The sequence below is a fragment of the Ochotona princeps genome, chromosome 15 (genome assembly GCF_030435755.1).
Source record: "Ochotona princeps isolate mOchPri1 chromosome 15, mOchPri1.hap1, whole genome shotgun sequence".
Lineage (NCBI taxonomy): Eukaryota > Metazoa > Chordata > Mammalia > Lagomorpha > Ochotonidae > Ochotona > Ochotona princeps.
In genome coordinates this window covers 12,445,395-12,467,020 of record NC_080846.1, presented here as the reverse complement: position 1 = coordinate 12,467,020, position 21,626 = coordinate 12,445,395, and the positions used below count along the sequence as shown (strand labels likewise).

General features: G+C 41.6%; 1 protein-coding gene across 6 annotated transcripts in view; it reads right to left on the bottom strand.

Annotated features, from left to right (window-relative positions):
* SLC41A2 (solute carrier family 41 member 2) overlaps positions 1-21,626 on the bottom strand; it is a 116,532-nt gene that overhangs the window by 78,438 nt on the left and 16,468 nt on the right. For all 6 annotated transcript variants that reach the window (XM_058673444.1, XM_058673442.1, XM_058673446.1 and 3 more), the window contains exon 2: positions 10,355-11,076. In XM_058673444.1, coding sequence (XP_058529427.1) covers positions 10,355-10,984 — 630 coding nt within the window. In that variant the 5' untranslated portion in view covers positions 10,985-11,076. The remainder of the gene's footprint in view (positions 1-10,354; positions 11,077-21,626) is intronic.

Sequence of the window (21,626 nt, the reverse complement as noted above, 5' to 3'; positions counted from 1 at the left end):
TTGAAAATTTTGCTGCTACAGATTCATTGAATTTCAGCTGCCATCTGTAGTTGCCTTCGTAGGGCCAAACCAAATGATTCCACATGAGCTGTAGAACTGGGGATTGCATAGAGTTTAGGAAATGACCAATCTTCTTCAAATTATTGGCTCAAAGAACTCACAAAAAAAATCCATCCAAAGTACATGCCAATTATAGATGGTCCTAAACGAGCACTGGGTCCAGTAGCACCCCAAGTTTATAGTCGTAGAAATTAGTAAGCGATAGTCTTGTCTGATTCGTGATTTTCAAGATCCTGGTGTGACTTAACTATCCTTCAGAGATGATGATGGCATGATGAACGAGATAACGCCAAGGATCACAGTAACCAACAGTACCAAAACAGTCTCCACTGACCGCCGGGCATGTTCCAGGCACTGCGCTGAGGCTCCCCCAATCTTCACAGGAAGTCTGTGATTTTATTTTTATCAGATAACAGACAGGAAAATATTTCACCTAGGTATCTCTCTAAGATACCTACGAACCTACTAATGATTTCATTCTGGGAGCCACAGAATAATAATGCATAGATACATCAGTCACAACCTTTAACACTTGACAATGGCTGGGATGTGCTACTCTTCCTAACTTCACCTCGAATCAGATGCTCATGTGAGAATCACTACAAAATCCCTAACACCCTAGGCATATTGTAATAGTAATAACTAGTAAGTATTGATTTCTTGTCTCATTCAAAAAAAATTTACATTCCTTTCTCCATATCTGCACATATGAAGTTCCCAAACTTTGTTAGCTCACTGCACTCTTGGTATCTCAGAAACGCTTTCATGGCACCCCTAGAACAACAGATACAGATAGTCCTGCTGATTTAAGTAGTTAGGTTCAAACAAACTTTATAGATATTTCCTCATAATGTATCAGCAATGTAAATGAATAAGTATAATGAAGGAAAAAAACTGTCATTTTAAAAAAAGATTTATATGTTTGAAAGCCAGAGAGAGAGAGAGAGAGAGAGAGAGAGAGAGAGAGAGAGAGAGAGAGAAACCTTCCATCCTCTGGTTCATTCCCCAAATATCCCAAACACCTGCAACAACTGAGTCTGGCCCAGGTCTAGCCAGCAACTCCAGGCACATATTGGGCAGAGGCCCAAGAACTGGGTGATCTTTGGCTGTTTTCTCAAGTAAATTAGCAGGGAGTTAGATCAGAAACAAAACAGCAAGGACTGGGTCCGATGCTCATATGGGATACCAACACTGCAAATAGCAACTCAACCTGCTGTACCACAATGCCTGCCCCCGGTGTCATTCTTTTACAGCTGTAACTACTTATTGATGAGATATGTACAGTTCTTGAGCAATACAGTTTCTCAAACCTAGAAATTAACAACTATCACTTTCATTTCCTGCTTTTCACTGCTTTCAATGTGACACTTGCTTTTTGTCCCAGCACTGCTGATCCATCACAAAAAGAATGAAATGGATCTCAGGTTATGCTGGACTACTTCGGGCTAGTAAGTACAGTGTCAAGCAGCGTCATGGCACTTGTCTCCCCTTTTATCTCACAGCAACCCTGGGCTATCTTGACACAGTTTAGGAAGTTTGGCGAGAGTGAGAAGCAGTACAGCTTCACATTCAAATTGGAAGGGCTAAGCAATCAGCATATTAGGGTCAAAGTCTTCCTCTACTATGGACTATTTCACTGGAACAAAAAAAACAATAAACCCTCTACTTGCCCCCATTCGAAACAGACAGAACTGCTACACCTCTTAAGATGTGCTTGGGCAGTGCCGTACTGACACAGTGTTCTGAGCAAAATACACGCACAATCCCTGAGGCCAAGACCAGGATTAGAATCACCAACTTTTCCATGATCCTGTCCCAGAGCCCATCAGTGCCTGATCTCACATTGCTGCCAACAGTGCAACAGCTGAGACAAGCATGTCTAATCAAACAAAACCGCACACTAAATCCCAAACCCAAAACTCTATGTGATGGCCACAATGACAAATTTAAAAAAAAAAAATTTAAACATTTGCAAAACACAGTTATTAGAGTTCTAACTTATAACAGAAATTATTTTTTAAGTAATTGGCAAAAGATTTTATCACTTTTTTAAAGACATACTTTCACATGGAGAAGTTCTGCTTGTCATTTCAAAACTGCTTTTGCAACACAGGTAGGCATGTGGTGAAAATGTAGATTAAGACACTGAGGTCCCAAATTGGAGTAAAGAGGTTTGGTTCTTGGCTCCACCTGCTAACATCAGCTTCCTGCTAACGTAGACCCTGGTAGGCAGTGATGACAGCTCAAGTGATTGGGCTCCTGCTCCCATGTGGGAGACAGACTGTCCCCCTAGCTCCTGGCTTTGGCCCCAGCCCAACTCCACGGGCATTAGAGGGGTAAACCGGCACCCATTCCTGCTCTCTTTCTTGCTCTCACTGCTCAATTGTTTTTAAACAAAACAAAAATTCAAAATATATTTGCACCAAAATAGACTTGGTTTTAATTTCATTTTCCATAAATTTTATGAAATATCCTGATTTTTTGTGATTCAATCTTTCCATTATATTTCCAACTAAAAGCAGGAAATCTTTGGCAATTTTTCTCAGTAAACACTAATCAGCAACTCAAAGCTGACAGATAACTGAAGAAGCAAGAAAGAAAGAGAAAGCCATTAAATTAAGAGATGAGGGAAAAATTTTAAATTCCATCTTAAGCAAGATAAATCTGAAGTGTGTTCAGGAAATGCCCAAGAATTCAGAACTAGAAAATGCATACCCAGAATTCAAACCCAGGGCAGTGCTAGGTATGCAGATCTGCACTAATGACATAACTCAAAGAAAATAAGTCGATGCTGTTGACAAGGGGGAGATAGCTAGAGAAATGGTAAAGCCCGGGGACAGAATCACGGAGATGTCCACTCTTCTAAGAAACACAAAAAGGAAGTCGAGAGTGGCATGGTGACATAGCTGCTAAGCCACCACCTGCCAATGTCTACATCCCATAGGGCCACCAGTTTGGACATCCCGTATGGGAGCTAGTTCATGCCCAGCTGCTCCACTTCTGATGCAGCTCACTGCTGATAGTGTTTAGGGCCCTGCCACCCACATGGAAGACCTGCATGAAGCTATTGCTGCTTAGGCCTGGCCCGGTACTGGCTGTTGTGGTTATCTGAGGAGTGCATTACTGGATAAAACAATCTCTCTCACTCATACTCACATATGCATGCTCTCTCTTTGTCTCTCCCTCTCTAAATTTAACATCCAAAATAAATAAAAATAAATCTTAAGAAGAAAAAGGTAAGCAAAACAATAAACAGAAATGAAAGAGTAGCATATGGCAGAAAATCTTCAAAGAACATGTCATTTCAAGGAGCAGAGTCCCAAGCAGAAAGTACACCTCATTATATTATATTGTATAACACTTAATGGCCAGCAACAACAACGGACATAAGGCTATGAGCCATCTGCAGCTCTCCAGGAGGCTGTGTTCCACGTGTCTTCCTGGGTATCAGACCAAAGAAGTGATCATGGTCTCAAGGTCGAAGGCAGGATCCAAGGGTCAAATCAAACCAAACAACCATATTTAAAGATTATGTTCAAATATGTTATCTCCTCACATTTACTCGGCCTAAGCAAGTTATATGGCAAAGTCTGATAAAGTTGGAAAATACACTCAAATGTCAGCGTGGCATGGGTGTAGAATCTTCTTACAATTAGAAAAATGATGTAAAACAGTAAAGTATGTTTAATAATAGCACACAGGTATTTATCGAGTATCCGTTATGTGTTGGGTACAGAACACACACGTACACAATCACAGTACGTACACAACATTGTTGAACTTGTAACTGTTGCTAGAGCTGTATACTGCTGTAATAGTATGCGTTGGGCAGGGGGGAGAATGTTGGGAGGGAAGAAAAGGAGGAATCCCTATACCTACGAAACTGTAGCATGCAAAATAAGAAAAAATAATTTTTTTAAGTATGCAATATTGGTCACTATACAAATTAGAAAGCAAATCTGAAAAATAATTAAGCAAGTTCTCACAAATGCTTAAGTTGAACAATTAAGGTTCAAAGGCCTTTGACTCTCCATAGCCATTGGTTTGAATGAAAATACTACTGAGTAGCAGTCCACTCTCAGTGAGAGGACTCTCAACGCTCACTGTTGACATCAAAATGGTTTCCTAAACAGAAGAACAGTAAACGTCCTTCAGGACTAGGGAGAGGAGCTTTCTCTGGTCCTTGTCTGCTTCCAATTTTGGGTCCCCACCCCCTCTCGTAATAACCATCAGGAGCGCTCCAGAAACCCCTCAAAAAACTAACAAACAAACAAAACTAGAATAGATAGAGAACAACAAGGAAAGCTTAGAAACAGACAGGAAACGGTCAGCGGGGATGCACTTAAAACTCACTGGGTGGGACACAAAGATTAGTTACTCCTCACTGGGGTATGGAAGATTTCTCTGCACACCCTTCCTAAACATGCTCACCTAAACTGTTGACATATATCCTGTTAAAATTATAGTTAGACCACCTGAAAAACAGCCAGGTTCAGCGAAAACGTGCTTCAATGCTATAAACTGCTAAATACTAAAATTAAAATAAGCATGAGACAGCTGAATAGCAATCTAAGCCATTTTAAGGTGTATAGAACATGGTTGAATATAAACCAAAATTGAAATGTCTATGAAGAAGTCACAGGTTGTGGTTGAGAACCTGCATTTTCCTATTAACATATTGGTTAATCAATACCATGTCAATTAATGCCACAATGTTATAAATGGTTGGAAATATTATGTTGGGGCTTTTAATTGATTGGGATGATACTCTGCTGGCTCTACCTTCAGACCAGAGATGGTCTCACCAAGAAACCATTGAACTTACCAGGACAATAAGATGCTCAACTTTATGCTTGGTAAATACCTCCAATGAAAGAATGTCAACTGAATTTGAACTATGGAAATGCAACAAGGTGGAGCAATCCACCGTGGGGAGAGGGTGTGGGGAGGGGCGGGGGGAATCCCAGTGCATAAAAAACGGCGGCGTAGCCTAGCTGCTAAAGTCCTCGCCTTGAAAGCCCCGGGATCCCATATGGGCGCCGGTTCTAATCCCAGCAGCTCCACTTCCCATCCAGCTCCCTGCTTGTGGCCTGGGAAAGCAGTTGAGGACGGCCCAAAGCCTTGGGACACTGCACCCACATGGGGGACACAGAGGGGGTTCCAGGTTCCTGGCTTCGGATCTGCGAGCATTGGCCCGCTGCGGCTCACTTGGGGAGTGAATCATCGGACGGAAGATCTTCCTCTCTGTCTCTCCTCCTCTCTGTATATCTGGCTGTAATAAAATGAATAAATCATTAAAAAAATGTATCACATAATGCAATGTAATTAATTAAAAAAATGAAATGCAATAAAAATATGTTTAAAAAAAAAGAACGGTTTCCTAGCTTTCCCCACCTCTGAAAATAAAAAAGAAAAAAAAAACAAGAAAAAATAAATTGAGTAGACTCAGAATTTAAAATAACACCAAATACTTACAAACAAGTGTTGGCAAAAAGCAGAAAAATTAGAATGCTAAGCCACAGGTTCCCAGAATGTCATACTTCATGAACAAACAAAATTTCAAAATAGCATTCCTGATTTGGGAGTTGCCAGCTCTTTGTTTTGACAAGTGATATGTTAAAAATTGCCATTTACCATCAATGATGACTATGGCTGCAATGATTACAGAGATAAATGTAAAGGAAATACTGACCTCCTGAACACAGATCTATCCTGCCTGAAATACCAGTTGCACAAAAAGGTTCATGGTTGATGGACAGTAGACTACCAATGGTCCATTTCATCCATTTCACCAACTGAAATGGATGAAGCAGACAGAAATAATACCTACTTGGAGACCCTGGAGAGCTAATTAAAGAGTAAACAAATACCTGACCAAAAACTGGGGGAAAGAAAATCACAGAGAAAACCAGAAGTGAGCCTGTGTTTGGGGCATGCTGATTCCAAAAAGGCACCACGAGGCTGAAGAACAACTACTTGTGATGCCTGAGAAACCAAAGTGAGAATACAGGCCCTGACAAAGGGACTTGGAGCCAGGCAGAAAGGGAATTCTGGTGGGGGGAGAAAACAGCTCCACATTAACAGTAAGAGTGAACTAGATTGGGGCTGGCAGTGTGGGGCAGTGGGTAAAGCTGCCGCCTATGGTACTGGCATCCTATATAGACAGTGGTTTGAGGTCAGATTATCCCACTTGCAATCCAGCTCTCTGCTAACGCATCTGGGGAAGCTCTGGAGAACAGCCCCTTGGGACTTTGCATCCATGTGCAAGATCGGGAAGAGGCTCCTGGCTTCAGACAGGTGCAGCTCCAGCCACTGCAGCCATTTGTGCAGCGGACCAGCAGACGGAAGACCTCGCTGTCTCTCCCCTCTCTCTGTAACTCGCCATTCAAGCAAATATATCTCAATAACATTTCATGATAGAAACAATCATTTAACTACCAAGAAACTAAAAAAAAGTATCTTTTGTCACTATTTCATGAGTCATCTTGCACCTCCTTTTTGTTGCTATCATTTTTCTCCTTTGATCACCAAAGATATTCACTCACCTGATTTTATCATAAACCACTGGCTTGCTTTTTAAACATACATCACTAAATACCATAGTTTGGTTTTACTCAAATCTTTTTAAACCATATACTTTTAGTAAACATGTAAGCAGGAGGAATCTCTCATGTCTCAATACTTAAGAAAATAACTTGGCATCTACTAACTTTGAGAACCTGCCTATCCTAGGACATGCAAATTCGGTTTGCACCTATGTATCCAACAGATACCTATGCAATGCACTAAGCATCAGTCCCTCCAACATCCACCAAGAGCACATTGGATTATACTCATACAATAGATCACAATGCAGCAATGAAAATAAATGAACTGTAGTTTCATAAAACATACACAATCTTTATTAACAGCGACAACAACAAGTCAGATGCGAGGGAATATAGATTATATATTCCCAACATATATGGTTAAATGATTGTTTCTATCATGAAATTCACTGAGCTGTTTTTGCTTTGTAAGCTTTGGATTATTAAAATTCACAATTAAAAAGTGAATTTAAATAAAATCTTTAAAAATATTCACACTGTTTTTGTTATTTTTTTAAACTAAATTTTAATACTATAGAGACCTTAGACTTAGCAGTATTAAATATATATAAAATTATAAAAGGAACCTTTTCAAATTATCTGTGTGGCATTATCTCAACAGCATCAAAACTAAACATACCACAAGAATGATGCTATGTAAATGAGCTATGTAAATAACCTACCAATATGTACTCTAACATCATTGTACAGATGCTATCATTGCATAGCTAAACAGGGAGTGTTTCCTCAGAATAACTGGTATAGCAAGATAAAAAAGCACCGGTCAGGTGTCTGATGCAACAGCCAAGATGCCTCTTAGGATGCTCACAACACAGTGCTTGGGTTCAAGTCCTGGCTCCACTGCCACGTCCAGCTTCTCCTAACGCATCTGAGGAGGCAGCAGGACCTGCTCAAGCAGTTGGGGACCTGTCACTCACAGGAGACACCTGAGTTGAGTCGCTAGCTTCTGGCTTGGGCCTGGCCCAGTCCTGCGTATTACGGACATTTAAAGATGTGAGCTCTCTCTTGCTCTGGCTGGCTATCTCTCTGTCCCTTTCTCTCTCTCTCTGTCTCTCTCTCCCCCCCTCCCCCTTTCTCTTTTTTGCCTCTGTGCCTTTCAAATTAAATACATTAATAAAATTTGTATAAGAGAAATACACAGAAACCAACTTATTTGCTGTACAGCTGTGCTATCTCCATGACAAATTTTAAATGGATAGATAATTTAATTCCCCATTGGTGTTATTACCTATGTTAAAACTCCACATAACTTTTGTATAATCTCTCCAACTGATGGTCAGAAATGTCTCAATTAATTCACATTTTCCACTTAGATAAAATTGCTATCTGCTGAAGAGTATCTTACAGTCACAATGACCTGAGACTCTTGGGAAGCAAACAATGAAAGACAAAGGGCACATTAACAGGATGATGGATCTGACATCAACTTTCACTGCTTAAAAAATGAAGACTGACAATAACAGAATGCTGCATTTGGCAATTTACTACTCTTTCTTAAATACTTTTTAAAAATAATACTTTAAAAAGATACAGTGGGTAGTTTTCTGGCTATAATACATTAAGAACTCCTACAAATCAATAGGTAGTATTAATGTACATTTTTAGATGGATGCCTAATCCAAAGGAGAAGTAAAATGCTAGCATGTGGTTTGCACAACAGTGAAGATGCCACTGGAGGCACCTACATCTCATACCCGAGTCCTTGAGTTTCAACTCCAGCGCTGCTTCTGACCCCAGCTCCACATTAGAGAATAACGCAGGAGGAGGAAGGATAGGGCTCACATGGCTGAGGCCCTGCCACCCGTATGGGAGACTCAGACCTGAGTTGGGCTGCTGGCTCTCACCTAGCCCAGCCCTGGCTGTTGCAAGCTTCCAGGGAGTGAACCAGCAGATGGACAGTTAATTTCTTTGTCTCTCTATCTTATATATATGATTTAAATAATATTATTTAAATTTTAATAATGAAAAAAATTAAATATATAATATAGGTGTGATTTAAATATATAGGATTTAAACATATATGAATTATATATTTTTAAATAATAATTTAATAATTTAATAATTTATTTTTAAATAATAATGAAAACAGTATTGAGTAAAACATGATAAAATTTTCTTTATCACTTGGCAAAATACAGAAAGAATCAGCATGTCCAGGGGGTTAGCCCTGTACTCAGTGGAATAAGTCACCACCTGATGCCATCAAGTCATCTGAGTACTGGTTTGAGTCCTGGCAGCTCCAATTCCAATATAGTTCCCTTCTGGAACCTGGGTAGCAATCAGAAGATGGGACAGGTACATAGACTGCTACTACAACATGGGACACTGGGATAGAATCCCAGGATCATAGTTCGGCCTGGCCCAACACCTGCCATTGTGGCCACTGGGGAGTGAATCAGCAGATGGAAAATATTCTCTCTGTTTCTGTCTGTCTGTCTGACTTTCAGATAAATCTTGGGGCTGGCAGGATGCCCCAACTTGCTAATTCTCCAAATGCAAGAGCCAGACTCCCACGTGGGGGCTCCATTTTCCATCCAGCTTCTCGCTTATGGCCTGGTAATCAGAGGATGATGACCCAAAGCCTTGGGACCTACACCCTATGTGGGAGACCTGGAAGAAGCTCCTGGCTCCAGGCTCCTGGCTTTGGATCAGCTCAGCTCTGTCCATTGTGGCCACTTGAGGAGTGAACCTGCAGATGGAAGGTCTTTCTCTTTGCCTCCCCTTCTCTTTGTGGATCTGACTTTCAATTAGAGTTCACTCCACAAATTACCACAATGGCCAGAGCTGAGCCTATCCGAAGGACAGGAGCCAAGAGCTTCTTCCGGGTCTCCCATATGGGTGCAGGGTCCCAAGGCTTTGGGCCATCCTCGACTGCTTTCCCAGGCCACAAGCAAGGATCTGGATGGGAAGTGGAGCAGCCAGGACATGAACCAGTAACTATATGGGATCCCAGCAGTTGCAAGGCAAAGATTTAGCCACTAGGCTATTGCTCCGGGCCCCATAAAATCTTTATAAAATAAATAAATACATCTTTAAAAATACAAATTTCCAAAAGTTGTTAGGGTCTTGGAAAATATAGTGCTTATAGATTTATAGTAGGTTATAAATTACTACAAACTTTTGGCAAGGTAATTTTCAAGTGTCTATAAAATTTTAAGCACAGAGTAATAGTCAGAAATTCCACTTTTTATAGCTATGCTATGGAAATACATTATTATAAACATACTTGTAAGTTATTTATTATAGTATCAGCATGGAAGAATAAATAACTTCTGGTATATACATACAGTGAAGAAGCAAGTACTAATTGCAAAATGTAGAAAATCTTCACATACCAATTTGAAAAGATGCCCAAGATGTACTCCTAAGCAACAAAAAATAAGCTTCAGAGTGTGTAATTTATACAACATATTAATGATGGAGGAGTATTCGCGTAGGTACAATGAATGGAGACTCCCGATCTATTTTTGGATACATACAAAAGTGCTATTTGGTGATCAGAATGATCATAACTTCCAGAGCGGGTGGAGGGTTGAACTCCAAGCAGAAAAAGAAGGGTCTCTACCAGGGCCAGCATCCATTCACTTTACTCAGGAATGAATAAAACCCAAAGAAATGTTTGAGATTAGTAACTTACACATGCACATTTTAAACAAAATGCAGGAACAAAAAAGGAGGAAACTCACCTGTACTACATCCAAAACCATGCCAGCTGAAACTGTCCCAAAGCCAGCTAGCAAAAACGGCACAAGTATCTGCAGAGCCATGATGCCACTGGACTCCTTTGGTAACTTATGCTTGGCTTCCACAATGGCATCCTCATCGCCATCGCTGGACGCGTCTCCGTCTTGTAACATGGCAGTGGTTTCTGAAGCCTCCCGCACATCACAGTAGTTGTAGTTGGCATAGTCATCATACTTTTGGCTACAGCCTGATGGTATGTGCCCATTACTGCCATGGAAAGACTGCTCTGAGAAACTGTGATACTCCATGTGCTGCTCAGCTCTGCTACTCAAAGTCTGTGCTGCAGCTGACAGTCCATCTTGCCAGAGGCCATTCCCTTTTTTGTGTCTGTCTTCTTGATTTTTCTGGTAAATTACTGGAACCATACTCAACAGTAAGTTTAAAAACTTATCAGACTGAATTGTATTTAAATTTAAAGTCCAGTCTACAAAACTTCCTCCACTATTTGAACCATCACTTGTTTTACTGGTAAGAGATCTTCCTTTACTATTAGTCATATTGTCATCGCAAAAGACCCTGTACTGCTTAGATGTCAAGTACCGTGAACAATAGCAGATGAAGCAGAAGCACATAAACACTTCTGCAAATTAAGTTGTTGGCTTCATTGTGTAGAACACGTTCTCGCTAGCAAAAGATGTTCAGAAGTTCCACAGAGGGACTGGATCTGGAAAGAAAAAATAAAACGTAAAGCTCTGATTATCTGCAATAGGCATTTGGTCCTAGGGTTAGAACACCAATGAAGACACCCAGGTCCCACACCAGAGTGCCTATGTTCATTGTAGGCTCTGGTTTACGATGCCAGGTTCCACCAGGACTAACTATGGGAGACAGCAGGTGATGGCTCACGAGTTTGGGTCACAAGTTTGGCAGATCTGGATGAAGTTATCAGCTACTTGCCCAGTCCTAGCTATTAAACCAATCTGAGGAATGAATCAACAGATGAGAACTCTGTCTCTACTTCCCTTTCTTCCTCTCTGCTTCTCAAAAAAAATTAACTTTAAATGTAGAAAAGATTTAAATGTAGAAAAGACATTTACATTCGGTACCTTAAGATATTGATACTATACTGCAATGGTTCAGAACAAAACTTCCTTGTGCCATATTATCGCTGAGTATTCACAAACAGATGACTATGCTACTTCTTGGACTCAGTTTGGATTAAAAGATGTTCTTATCTTTGTGTACTTTATATAACTACCACCTACCAAAAGGTCTGCAACTAAATTTCTACTGTGGACAAATTTATTTCAAAAAGTAATCGCTTCTATTCCTATAGAGTCAGACTCTATCTCTGGCAGTACACAGAAAACTGTTAAAACATACAACATTTTACTTGAAACATTAAATAATAAACCCTGTCACTTCATCTACAACTTGATACATCTTGCTATTAAGATATGAAGAGATAACTGTGCTGTTTTCTGTTTAATGAAAAACTTGCAGATGTCCTTAATACTGTACAGAGCATTTGAGACAAAATTAGACTGGAGTGATACACCTGCAGTTCTGACACACCAAAAAATTCACTGTAATATATTCATGACTATGACTATAGCTCTTACTGTTATTTATGAAATAACTAAAGTGTAAAGAGATTCCATGTATGTATGTAGTCCTGCATTATACAAGCAAAAGGAAGCTGGCAATGCAGTACTGAACACTGTACTCCGTCCATTTACACTTCTTAAATCTGCTCTGGGCCATAATCCCAGGACAGGCCCATGACCACCTGGCCAGTAACTGGATTCACTCTAAAAGCCTCTAACTAAGAGAGACACACATGCTTTAGCCAGTCAAGATAATGATGGGTACTGAAGTCAAGATAATGATAAAAGCGAAGTGCATATGAGGATACTTCAAACCATTCACAGGAAATATAACTAACTGGTGCAAAGAAGTCCATGCACATAAGGAACCTAAGAAGTTCATGGAAAATGCATACTTTAAAATATGCATAAGAAAAAAATAAAAATTTGAAATCTACATATGAATTTCAAATTTAAGCATCAAAATACAGCAGAAGACACAAAAAGAAATGTTCCTAATAGCATAGTTTACACTAACAAAAAAACCAGAATTAATTCATGGGAAAGTATAAATTGTGGTATATTTGAGTAGTGCAATATATAAGGAAGATAGTAAATTCAAGAGAGTGGTTGAATTCACAGAGACGGTACTGCTTATTTGTCTAAGCTTGGAAGTGAGCAACTACATGTCTGTTCCTGTTTTGCCAACAGCCGCTCATGGGCTGCAGCACATAGCATGAGCAAGAAAGCTTTGTCTCCAAAAGCCATTCAGAGTTTGGAACTGCTTATTACCACAACATAATCTAAAAAAAGCTAACCAAAAAGTATATGTTTGAAAAAGGAACCTGAACCACAAATTCCTATCCATCTCAGTTCAAGGGAGTACCTCAGGCACATTAAGCACTTTGAAGGGGTGCAGAACACCCAGCTCATAAGCCATATAAGGGCCCAAAAAAATCATGTGGTCTGACCCTGCCAAAGCAACTAAAGACAGGACTGCAAATTCAATAAATCTATGTATAGACAGTTATTTTTTAAGTTGATGCTTTTGTATGGCCTGTGAATATGTGATAAATACCCAAAAGAACCTTGCCAGAAAAAAAGGGTTCCCCATCCCTGAAAGCTTCCAGTCTATGGTCAAGGAGTTTGGGTTTTCTACACTTTATCTGTTTACAGAAGAGGCACAGACAGACAGACAGAAGAGCTCCATTCCCTGGTTCACTGCCCAAATACCTGTGAACTCCAGCCTGCGCCAGGCTGAGGCCAGGACCTGGGCACTCAAGCCAGGTCTACCACAAGTATTGCAGGGACACTTAAGTCATCATCTGCTACCTTTCAGGCTGGGTCTCAGCAGGAAACTGCAATCAAGAGAGGAATCAGGTCTTGAACGCAGACACTCCAATATGGGACGTAATTATTGCACCTGCTAAGCCAGCCTCAGAGAATGTTAACAGTGGCTTCTAAATATCTGGATCTCAACAACCAGTAAAATTTTCTCCCCAATTTTTTTTTTTAAAGATTTTATTCATTTTTATTACAGCCAGATATACACAGAGGAGGAGAGACAGAGAGGAAGATCTTCCGTCCGATGTTTCACTCCCCAAGTGAGCCGCAACGGGCCGATGCGCGCCGATCCGAAGCCGGGAACCTGGAACCTCTTCCGGGTCTCCCACGCGGGTGCAGGGTCCCAATGCATTGGGCCGTCCTCGACTGCTTTCCCAGGCCACAAGCAGGGAGCTGGATGGGAAGTAGAGCTGCCGGGATTAGAACCGGCGCCCATATGGGATCCCGGGGCTTTCAAGGCGAGGACTTTAGCCGCTAGGCCACGCTGCTGGGCCCCCAAATTTTACTAAGTTAAAAATAACATTCATCGGGCTCGGCAGTGTGGCCTGGTGGCTAGGGTCCTCGCCTTGATCCCATGTGGCCGCTGGTTCTAATACCGGCAGCTCCACTTCCTCTCTGTCTCTCCTCCTCTCAGTATATCTGACTTTGTAATGGAAATAAAATAAATCTTTTAAAAAATAATAACATTCATCCCCAAAATTTTATTTTTGTAAAGATTTATTTGTTTTTATTGGAAAGGCAGATTTACAAAGAAGAAATACAGAAAGAAAGATCTTCTGCCCATTGGTTCATTCCCCAAATGGCTACAATGGCCAAAGCTGAGCCTATCTGAAGCCAGGAGCCAGGAGCTTCTTCCAGGTCTCCCTCGCAGGTTTTGGGGTGTCCTCGACTGCTTTTCCAGGGCACAAGCAGGGAGCTGGGTGGAAAGTGGAGCAGTCGGGACATGAACCAGTACCCATATGAGATCCCAGCACGTGCAAAGCAAGGACTTAGCCACTGGGCCACCATGCTGGGCCCATCTCCCCCAAATTCAAACATTCAAATACCAAAAATGTAGAAAGGACAAAAATCTGGCTGTGCTTAGATAAAAGGACAGATCTTTCCATTGAACATATTTGGATTTATGGAAACACTTCACATTCTCTGTGAAAGCTTTGTCATATAGTTCAGCACAGTTCAACAGTCATGTTAGGAAATTATTGATTTAAAAAAATACTAGGTATCCCTTATGAATTAAATTTTAGTTACAAAAAATTAATGATAAAAATGCTTGTTCTTGCACTGTGATGGTGGCATAAGAAACTAGCCCTCTGCCTGCAGCACCGGCATCCCGTATGGACCCCAGTTTGTGCACCGGATGCTCCACTGCCCACCTGCCTCCCTGCCGAAGGTCTGGGAAAGCCGTGGAGGAAGACCCAAGTCCTCAGGCCCCTGCACCCACACAGGAAAGCCAGAAGAAGCTCCTGGTTTCTGGCTTCAGAAACTCGGGCTGGTGCAGCCATTGCGGCCATTTGGGAAGTGAACCAGTGAACAGATCTCTCTGCACCTCTAACTTTCAAGCAAAAATATTAACCATTTTTATAAATGTTTATTTTTAAATGTTAAGAAAAAGAAGTATGTGTGTGTCCATTTGCTAAATGAAAATCTTGTGGAAAATCAAATAAATAAGTAGATAAACCTCTTTTTAAACAAAATGAATAATACTTAGAAAAGCCAACATAACTGTAAGTGAACAAGCATAGATCATGCTTACCTATTCAGAAAGATACTGAATAGGAGTTGAACACTTTGTTATCTTTGCATAACAATAAAAAGCTTTACATACTCTATCATACATAATTATAACATTTAGTCATAAATCTTAAAATTATTTCAGCAGGTAGTTTATATTAATATAGACACACTAAAAATCACAGTACTATCACATATATACATATAAAATAACCAAAAAATCAAAGCCTATAACATTATATATTACATTTCATTGCTTTATAAATTTTTTATTAGTTTTTTACATTTTTAATTACTTTTGCCACTCCACAAGTATATATTCTCTTTAAGTATATGTCTTGGTCACTGTTTGTTACTAAAATGTAAGTAGTTGAACCCAGCTCAATAGCCTAGTGGCTAAATCTTTGCCTTACATCTGCCAGGATCCCAAATGGGTGCCGGTTCAGGTCCCCACTGCTCCACTTTCCACCCAGCTCCCTGCTTGTGGCCAGAAAACAGTAGAGGATGGCCCAAAGCCTTGGGACCCTGGACCCACTTGGGAGACCCAGAAGAAGCTCCTGGCTCCTAGATTCAGATCAGTTCAGCTCCGGCTATTGCGGCTACCTGGGGGGTATACCAGCAGATTCCCCTTCTCTCTCTGTATATCTGCCATTCCAATAAATAAATAAATCTTTAGAAAAAAAAGTATGTCATGGAGGGGCCTGCTGTAGTTCAGTGGGTTGAAGCATTGCCTGCCATGCCGACATCTCACAATGGAATCCCAGCTGCTCCACTTCAGAAATCCAGCTCCCTGCTAATGCACCTGGGAAGGCAGCAGCAGATGGTTCAATTGTTTGGACCCACGCAACACTCATTGGAGACCTGGATGGAGTTCCTGGCTCCTCATTGCATCCCAGCCCAGTCCTGGCTGTTGTGGCCACTTGGGCAATAATCCAGGAGACTGGAAGAGCTATTCTTCCCTCTCTCTGTGTCACTCTGTTTTTTGCATAAATAAATAAATAGGCTTTAAAAATATTTATTTATTTATTTATTTATTTATTTATTTATTAGTTATTTTTGGAAGACAGATTTACAGAGAGACAGAGAAAGACATCAATCTCTGTCCACTGCTTTGCTCTCCAAAGCTGAGCTGGATCCAAAGCCAGGATACAGGAGCCTTCTCTGAGTCTCCCATGCGAGTGTAGGATTCCAAGGCTTTGGGCCTTCCTCCACTCCTTTCCCAGGCCACAAACACAGAACTGAACATGAACTAGAACAGCCAATACCAGAACTGGTGTCCATACAGGATGCCGGCACTACAAGATGAAATAGCCTGTTGAGCCACCATGCTGACCCCACGTGATAAGTATCTTTAAAGGAATACATAAAATACATGTAGTGACAAAACAGGATGTAGTAGGTGGTGAGTTATATTAACTCCCAGAGATCATAACTATAGCTGACTGATACTATACAAATTATTTTATTTTATTAAAAATGCTGATATTACCCCGGGAACCCATATGGGCACCGGTTCTAATCCTGGCAGCTCCACTTCCCATCTAGCTCCCTGCTTGTGGCCTGGGAAAGCAGGAGAGGACGGCCCAAAGCTTTGGGACTCTGCACCCGCGTGGGAGACCCGGAAGAGGTTCCGGGTTCCCGGCTTCGGATTGGCGCGTACCGGCCCATTGCGGCTCACTTGGGGAGTGAAACATCGGATGGAAGATCTTCCTCTCTGTCTCTCCTCCTCTCTGTATATCCGGCTTTCCAATAATAATAAAATCTTTTTAAAAAAATGCTGATATTTTCATTTGAATACCCAGCAAGTACTTAATTGTTTCATTCTATAACTATGCACAAGTGTAAGAATTATGGCTATTTATTTTTTGTAGTGCCCAATAGCAGAATGTCTCTCTCTACAGCCATTCAACTGTCATCCCTATTTTTAAGTCTCTTTCAATTTCCCTAAGTTACTAACTTCTCCCATTTTAAGGAAAAACATTTTTAAATGCCCCAGTAAGTAGCCTGTTAGATAACAGTTTTATTATCTGAACTCCATAGTTTCTCCATTTCTTATCAAAAAATCCCTTTTCCTGAAACACTGACCACCAGATCATCTTTCTCAGTACATAACCCACAGGCCTCTTGAACAGTTGTTTGCTTTGCTTGTGTTCACTCTGACACCAATTCCTTCTATCCTACTGTCAACTCACTGCGAAACCCTTTGCCAATAACAGCTCATAACGTGGAAGTGAACACATGTTTAGCTCATGAGAACGTGGAGGAAGTGAACACATGTTTACTTAAAATATGAAGACAATTATGAGTCTAAATCCTAGGACACAACAGGTTAAACCACCACTTGGGATGCTCAGCTTCCATAGAGAGCCCAGGATGAAATCTCGCCTCTGCTCCTAATTCCAGCTTCCTACTAACACACATGTTGTGAGTCAGCAGACAATGGCCTAAGGACTCCGGGCTCTGACACCCAAATGGGAGACGCAAGTGAAGTTCCTGGCTCCTAGATTCAGCCCGGTCCAGCCTCTGCCATTGCAGGCGTATAGGGAGTGGACCAGTAGATGGGAGGTAACTCTCAACACTTTGCTTTCAAATAAACAAAAATATAATAAGTAAACCTAAAATAAAGATGTCCATGTCCCATCTCAGAGCACCTGAACTTGACACCCAGCACTGGCTCCGCACTCAAGCTTCCTGCTGATGCAGACGCTGGGATGCAGGGGTGGGAGGCGGCTGACGGCTCAAGCTCGTGTCACCTGCACAGCAGACCTGTAGACCCAACCTGAACTCCTGGCTCAGCTCTGGCTATTGCGGGCACTTGAGGGATGAACTATCAAACGGACTATTCTCTGCCTAAGTCCCTGCCTCTCAAATCGACTTTTTCACAGAAATCGCTGGAGAACACCACTGTCTTGCCCATGCAGAGCACAGTTTTTGATTACTGAATCATATTAAGGAGCTATTGTCGCTTGGGCCCAGCGGCGTGGCCTAGTGGCTTAAGTCCTCGCCTTGGACGCTCCGGGATCCCATATGGGCACCAGTTCTAATCCCAGCAGCTCCACTTCCCATCCAGCTCCCTGCTTGTGGCCTGGGAAAGCAGGAGAGGACGGCCCAAAGCTTTGGGACCCTGCACCCGCATGGGAGACCCGGAAGAGGTTCCAGGTTCCCGGCATCGGATTGGCATGTACCGGCCCGTTGCGGCTCACTTGGGGAGTGAAACATCGGATGGAAGATCTTCCTCTCTGTCTCTCCTCCTCTCTGTATATCTGACTTTGTAATAAACTGAATAAATCTTTAAAAAAAAAAAGAGCTATTGTCTCCAGTTGAATTAATCCTCAAGCTATTGCTAAAATCATTTCTCATTTTACCTCTCCCTATATTGTTCACTTTGGTTCCACATTGAATCACATGGAATCAGTATCATCGCTTAAGATTAACAAGCCAGAATTTCTATTACTCCAATCAAATCTCCTTTATTCATCTTTTTCCCCTTCTATACTCTGTTTCTAATACCCAACAAGTTTTCACCTCATTCAAAAATTAATCATAAAATTATGCCACAGAGAAGGAATTACACAAAATTACTGAAATTAAGACTATAGAAAAAAAGACAACGGGGTGGGGGAGGGAAGGCCAGTATGGGAGCTCAACAGGCTAATCCTCCATCTGCAAGTGCCAGCACCCCATCCCATATGGTGCCAGTTCATGTACCAGCTGTTCCACTTCCAATCCAGCTCACTACTTATGGTCTGGGAAAGCAGCATAGGAAGGCCCAAATCCTGAAAACTCTACTCATGCGGGAGACCCGGAAGAAGCTCCTGGCTCTGAATCGGCTCAGCTCCAGCCATTGTGCCCATCTGGGCACAATTAGTAGATGCAAGATCTTTCTCTGTTTCTCCTCTCTGTAAATCTGCCTTTCCAATAAAAATAAATACATCTCTCTTTTTCTGAAGGTTTGTTCTTATTGGAAAGTTAGATATACAGAGAGAAAGATCTTCCATCCATTGATTCTTTCCCCAAGCGGCCTCAATGACTAGAACTGCGCCGGTCTGAAGCCAGGAACCAAGAGCCTCTTCCAGGTCTCCCAAGCAAGTGTAGGGTCCCAAGGCTTTGGGCTGTCCTCTACTGCTTTCCCAGGCCACAAGCAGGGAGCTAGATGGGAAGCTGGGACACTGGAATTAGAACCAGCACTCAAATGGGATCCCGGCACTTGCAAGACGAAGACATTAGCCACTAGGCTACTGCAGCAGGCACAATATATTTTTAAAAAATTTTAAAGAATACTAAGAGGAAAAAACAATCAAATTAAATGCCCAAACACAATCAGAAACTTTCCTATCACTTAACATTCTAAAAAACTAATTCTTCAATGTTAAAAATATTCATTTGATCCCACTAGCAACTGCCACATTATATATGATATCATATTTTCTGAGTATTTATCATATTTGGCTCCAAACAGTTATGATTCCATTTGGAAGTGTAAAAGAAATTTCCAGAATTACATGTATACTGTCGCTGTGTGACTGGAGAATCATTCAATTAAGAATGTAAAACCTGGGCATGGCACAATAGCCTTGCATGTACCAGATCCCATATGGGTGCCAGTTTGTACCCTGACGGCTCCACTTCCCATCCAGCTCCCTGCTTGTGGCCTGAGACAGCAGCAGAGGACAGCTCACAGCCTGGGGATCCTGCACTCACATGGGAGACCTGGAAGAGGCTGAATCTGGAAGCCAGGAGTTCAGGCTGGGTCTATAGGTCTACTGGCTCCTGGCTTCAGATCAGCCCAACTTGGGGAGTGGACCAGTGGATGGAGGATCTCTCCGTATCTCCTGTATCTATAATTCTGCCTTTCCCTAAAATAAAATATTTTTAAAAATGTAAAACTTGTAGAAAGTTCCTGAGCATAGCAAGGAAAGGAGCTGTCTCACATGATGCTGCAAAGGATGAGCTCTGTCAGCAACTGCTCCATGAACTCCCTACGGTATAAGTCTCAAATTGGCACAAACATTATCCCCTGATCTTACTGCTCAGCTCATTTAAAAGTATATGAGAAAAGCAGGTGTTGTGGCACAGCAGGCCACGTCACTGCTTGGGATTCCCACACTCTGCTACTCCAGGCTTCTGATTCAGCTTCCTGCCAGTGTGCCTGGGAGGAAGCAGATGAGAGCCCAAGTGCATGAGTTCCTGCCACAAGGGAAAACTGGGAAGAGTTCCTGGCTCCTGGCTTCAGCCTGGCCTTTGAGCAATGGGGATTCAAAAGATGAATCTGCCTCTGTATCTCTCTCACACACACTCTACCTTTCAAATAAATAAATGGATTCAAAGAAAAAAAAAGAAACAGAAAAGCCAGGATACTTCAAAAAGGTCCCAGGAAATGCACAAGTTCTTCCAAAAAAACTTTCTGAAATACCCTAACAACTCTTCACAAACACCGATCTCCTTGACTTAAAGGACTTACTCCTAGTATGGAATGAAAGTATCCCTCTTCTTTTGGCTGAAGTAGAGTTAATCCTCAGAAGCATCGTCCCTAACTGACCTAAACTGAATTTATGAACTCATGTGTTTTTCATTTAGGTAAAAGCAATGATGTCACATTTTCTGAACAAATTAGAAAAAAAGTGTGAGAAGGGCGAGAGGGCAAGAGGCTGCATGTCAGAAACTGCTGGAAACTGCTGTAAAACCCTCTGTGCAGACATGAGCTGGAAATGACACGGACGGGATTCAGCTACCAATTAACAGAAGCTGGCTTAGCAGAACACTCAGTGCCAAGGCTGCCACTGACAGAAGAGCAGAGTCACCCAGTTTTCCAATCCTAAAGTTTATGCATTCTGCTAACACATCTGGACATGTTAAGAATATTTTAGGGGATGGCGCGTTGGTTCAACAGGCCAATATTCCAACTCCAAGTGCTGCATTCCTCCACATGGGTGCCAGTTCATGTCCCGGCTGCTCTACTCCCCATAGTGATTCCTGCTTATGGCCTGGGAAAGCAGCAGAGGATAGCTCAAGTCCTTGGGACCCCTGCACCTGTGTGGGAGACCTGGAAGAAGGTCCTGATTCCTGGCTTTGGGTTGGCTCAGATCCAGAAGTTGCAGCCTTTTAGGAAGTTAACCAGCAGATGGAAGATCTTTGCCTCTCCTCTTTATAAATCTGCCCCTCCAATAAAAAAAATTTTTAATAGAATTTCTTTTAAAGTAAGAGTGAGGATAATAAAGTCTCTGTGTAATAAATCCTGAATCCATGTCAAATAATTCTTCAAATGAAACCAGATCCACAGCAATTCATTTTATACTCAAAGTCACAACCTATCTCCTCCTTCCCTCAAAATAATGAATGAGAATTTTTTTTTAAAGAATCTTCTAACGAATACATCAAAAATAAGCCATTGGGGCAGCCATCTGACACAAGCTTTAAAAATACAATTTGAAGCAAGGGATTAATACCCTAAATATGTCAGTAACAAAAACTCGACAACAGTGAGGTTGGAGTTACAGCATAGTGATTTAAGCCACAACCTGTAATGCCAGTATCCCACATGGGTGCAGTTTTAGTTCTAGCTGCTCTCTCTCTGGTCCAGGTCTCTGCTCATGTGTCTGAGAGAACAGCAGAG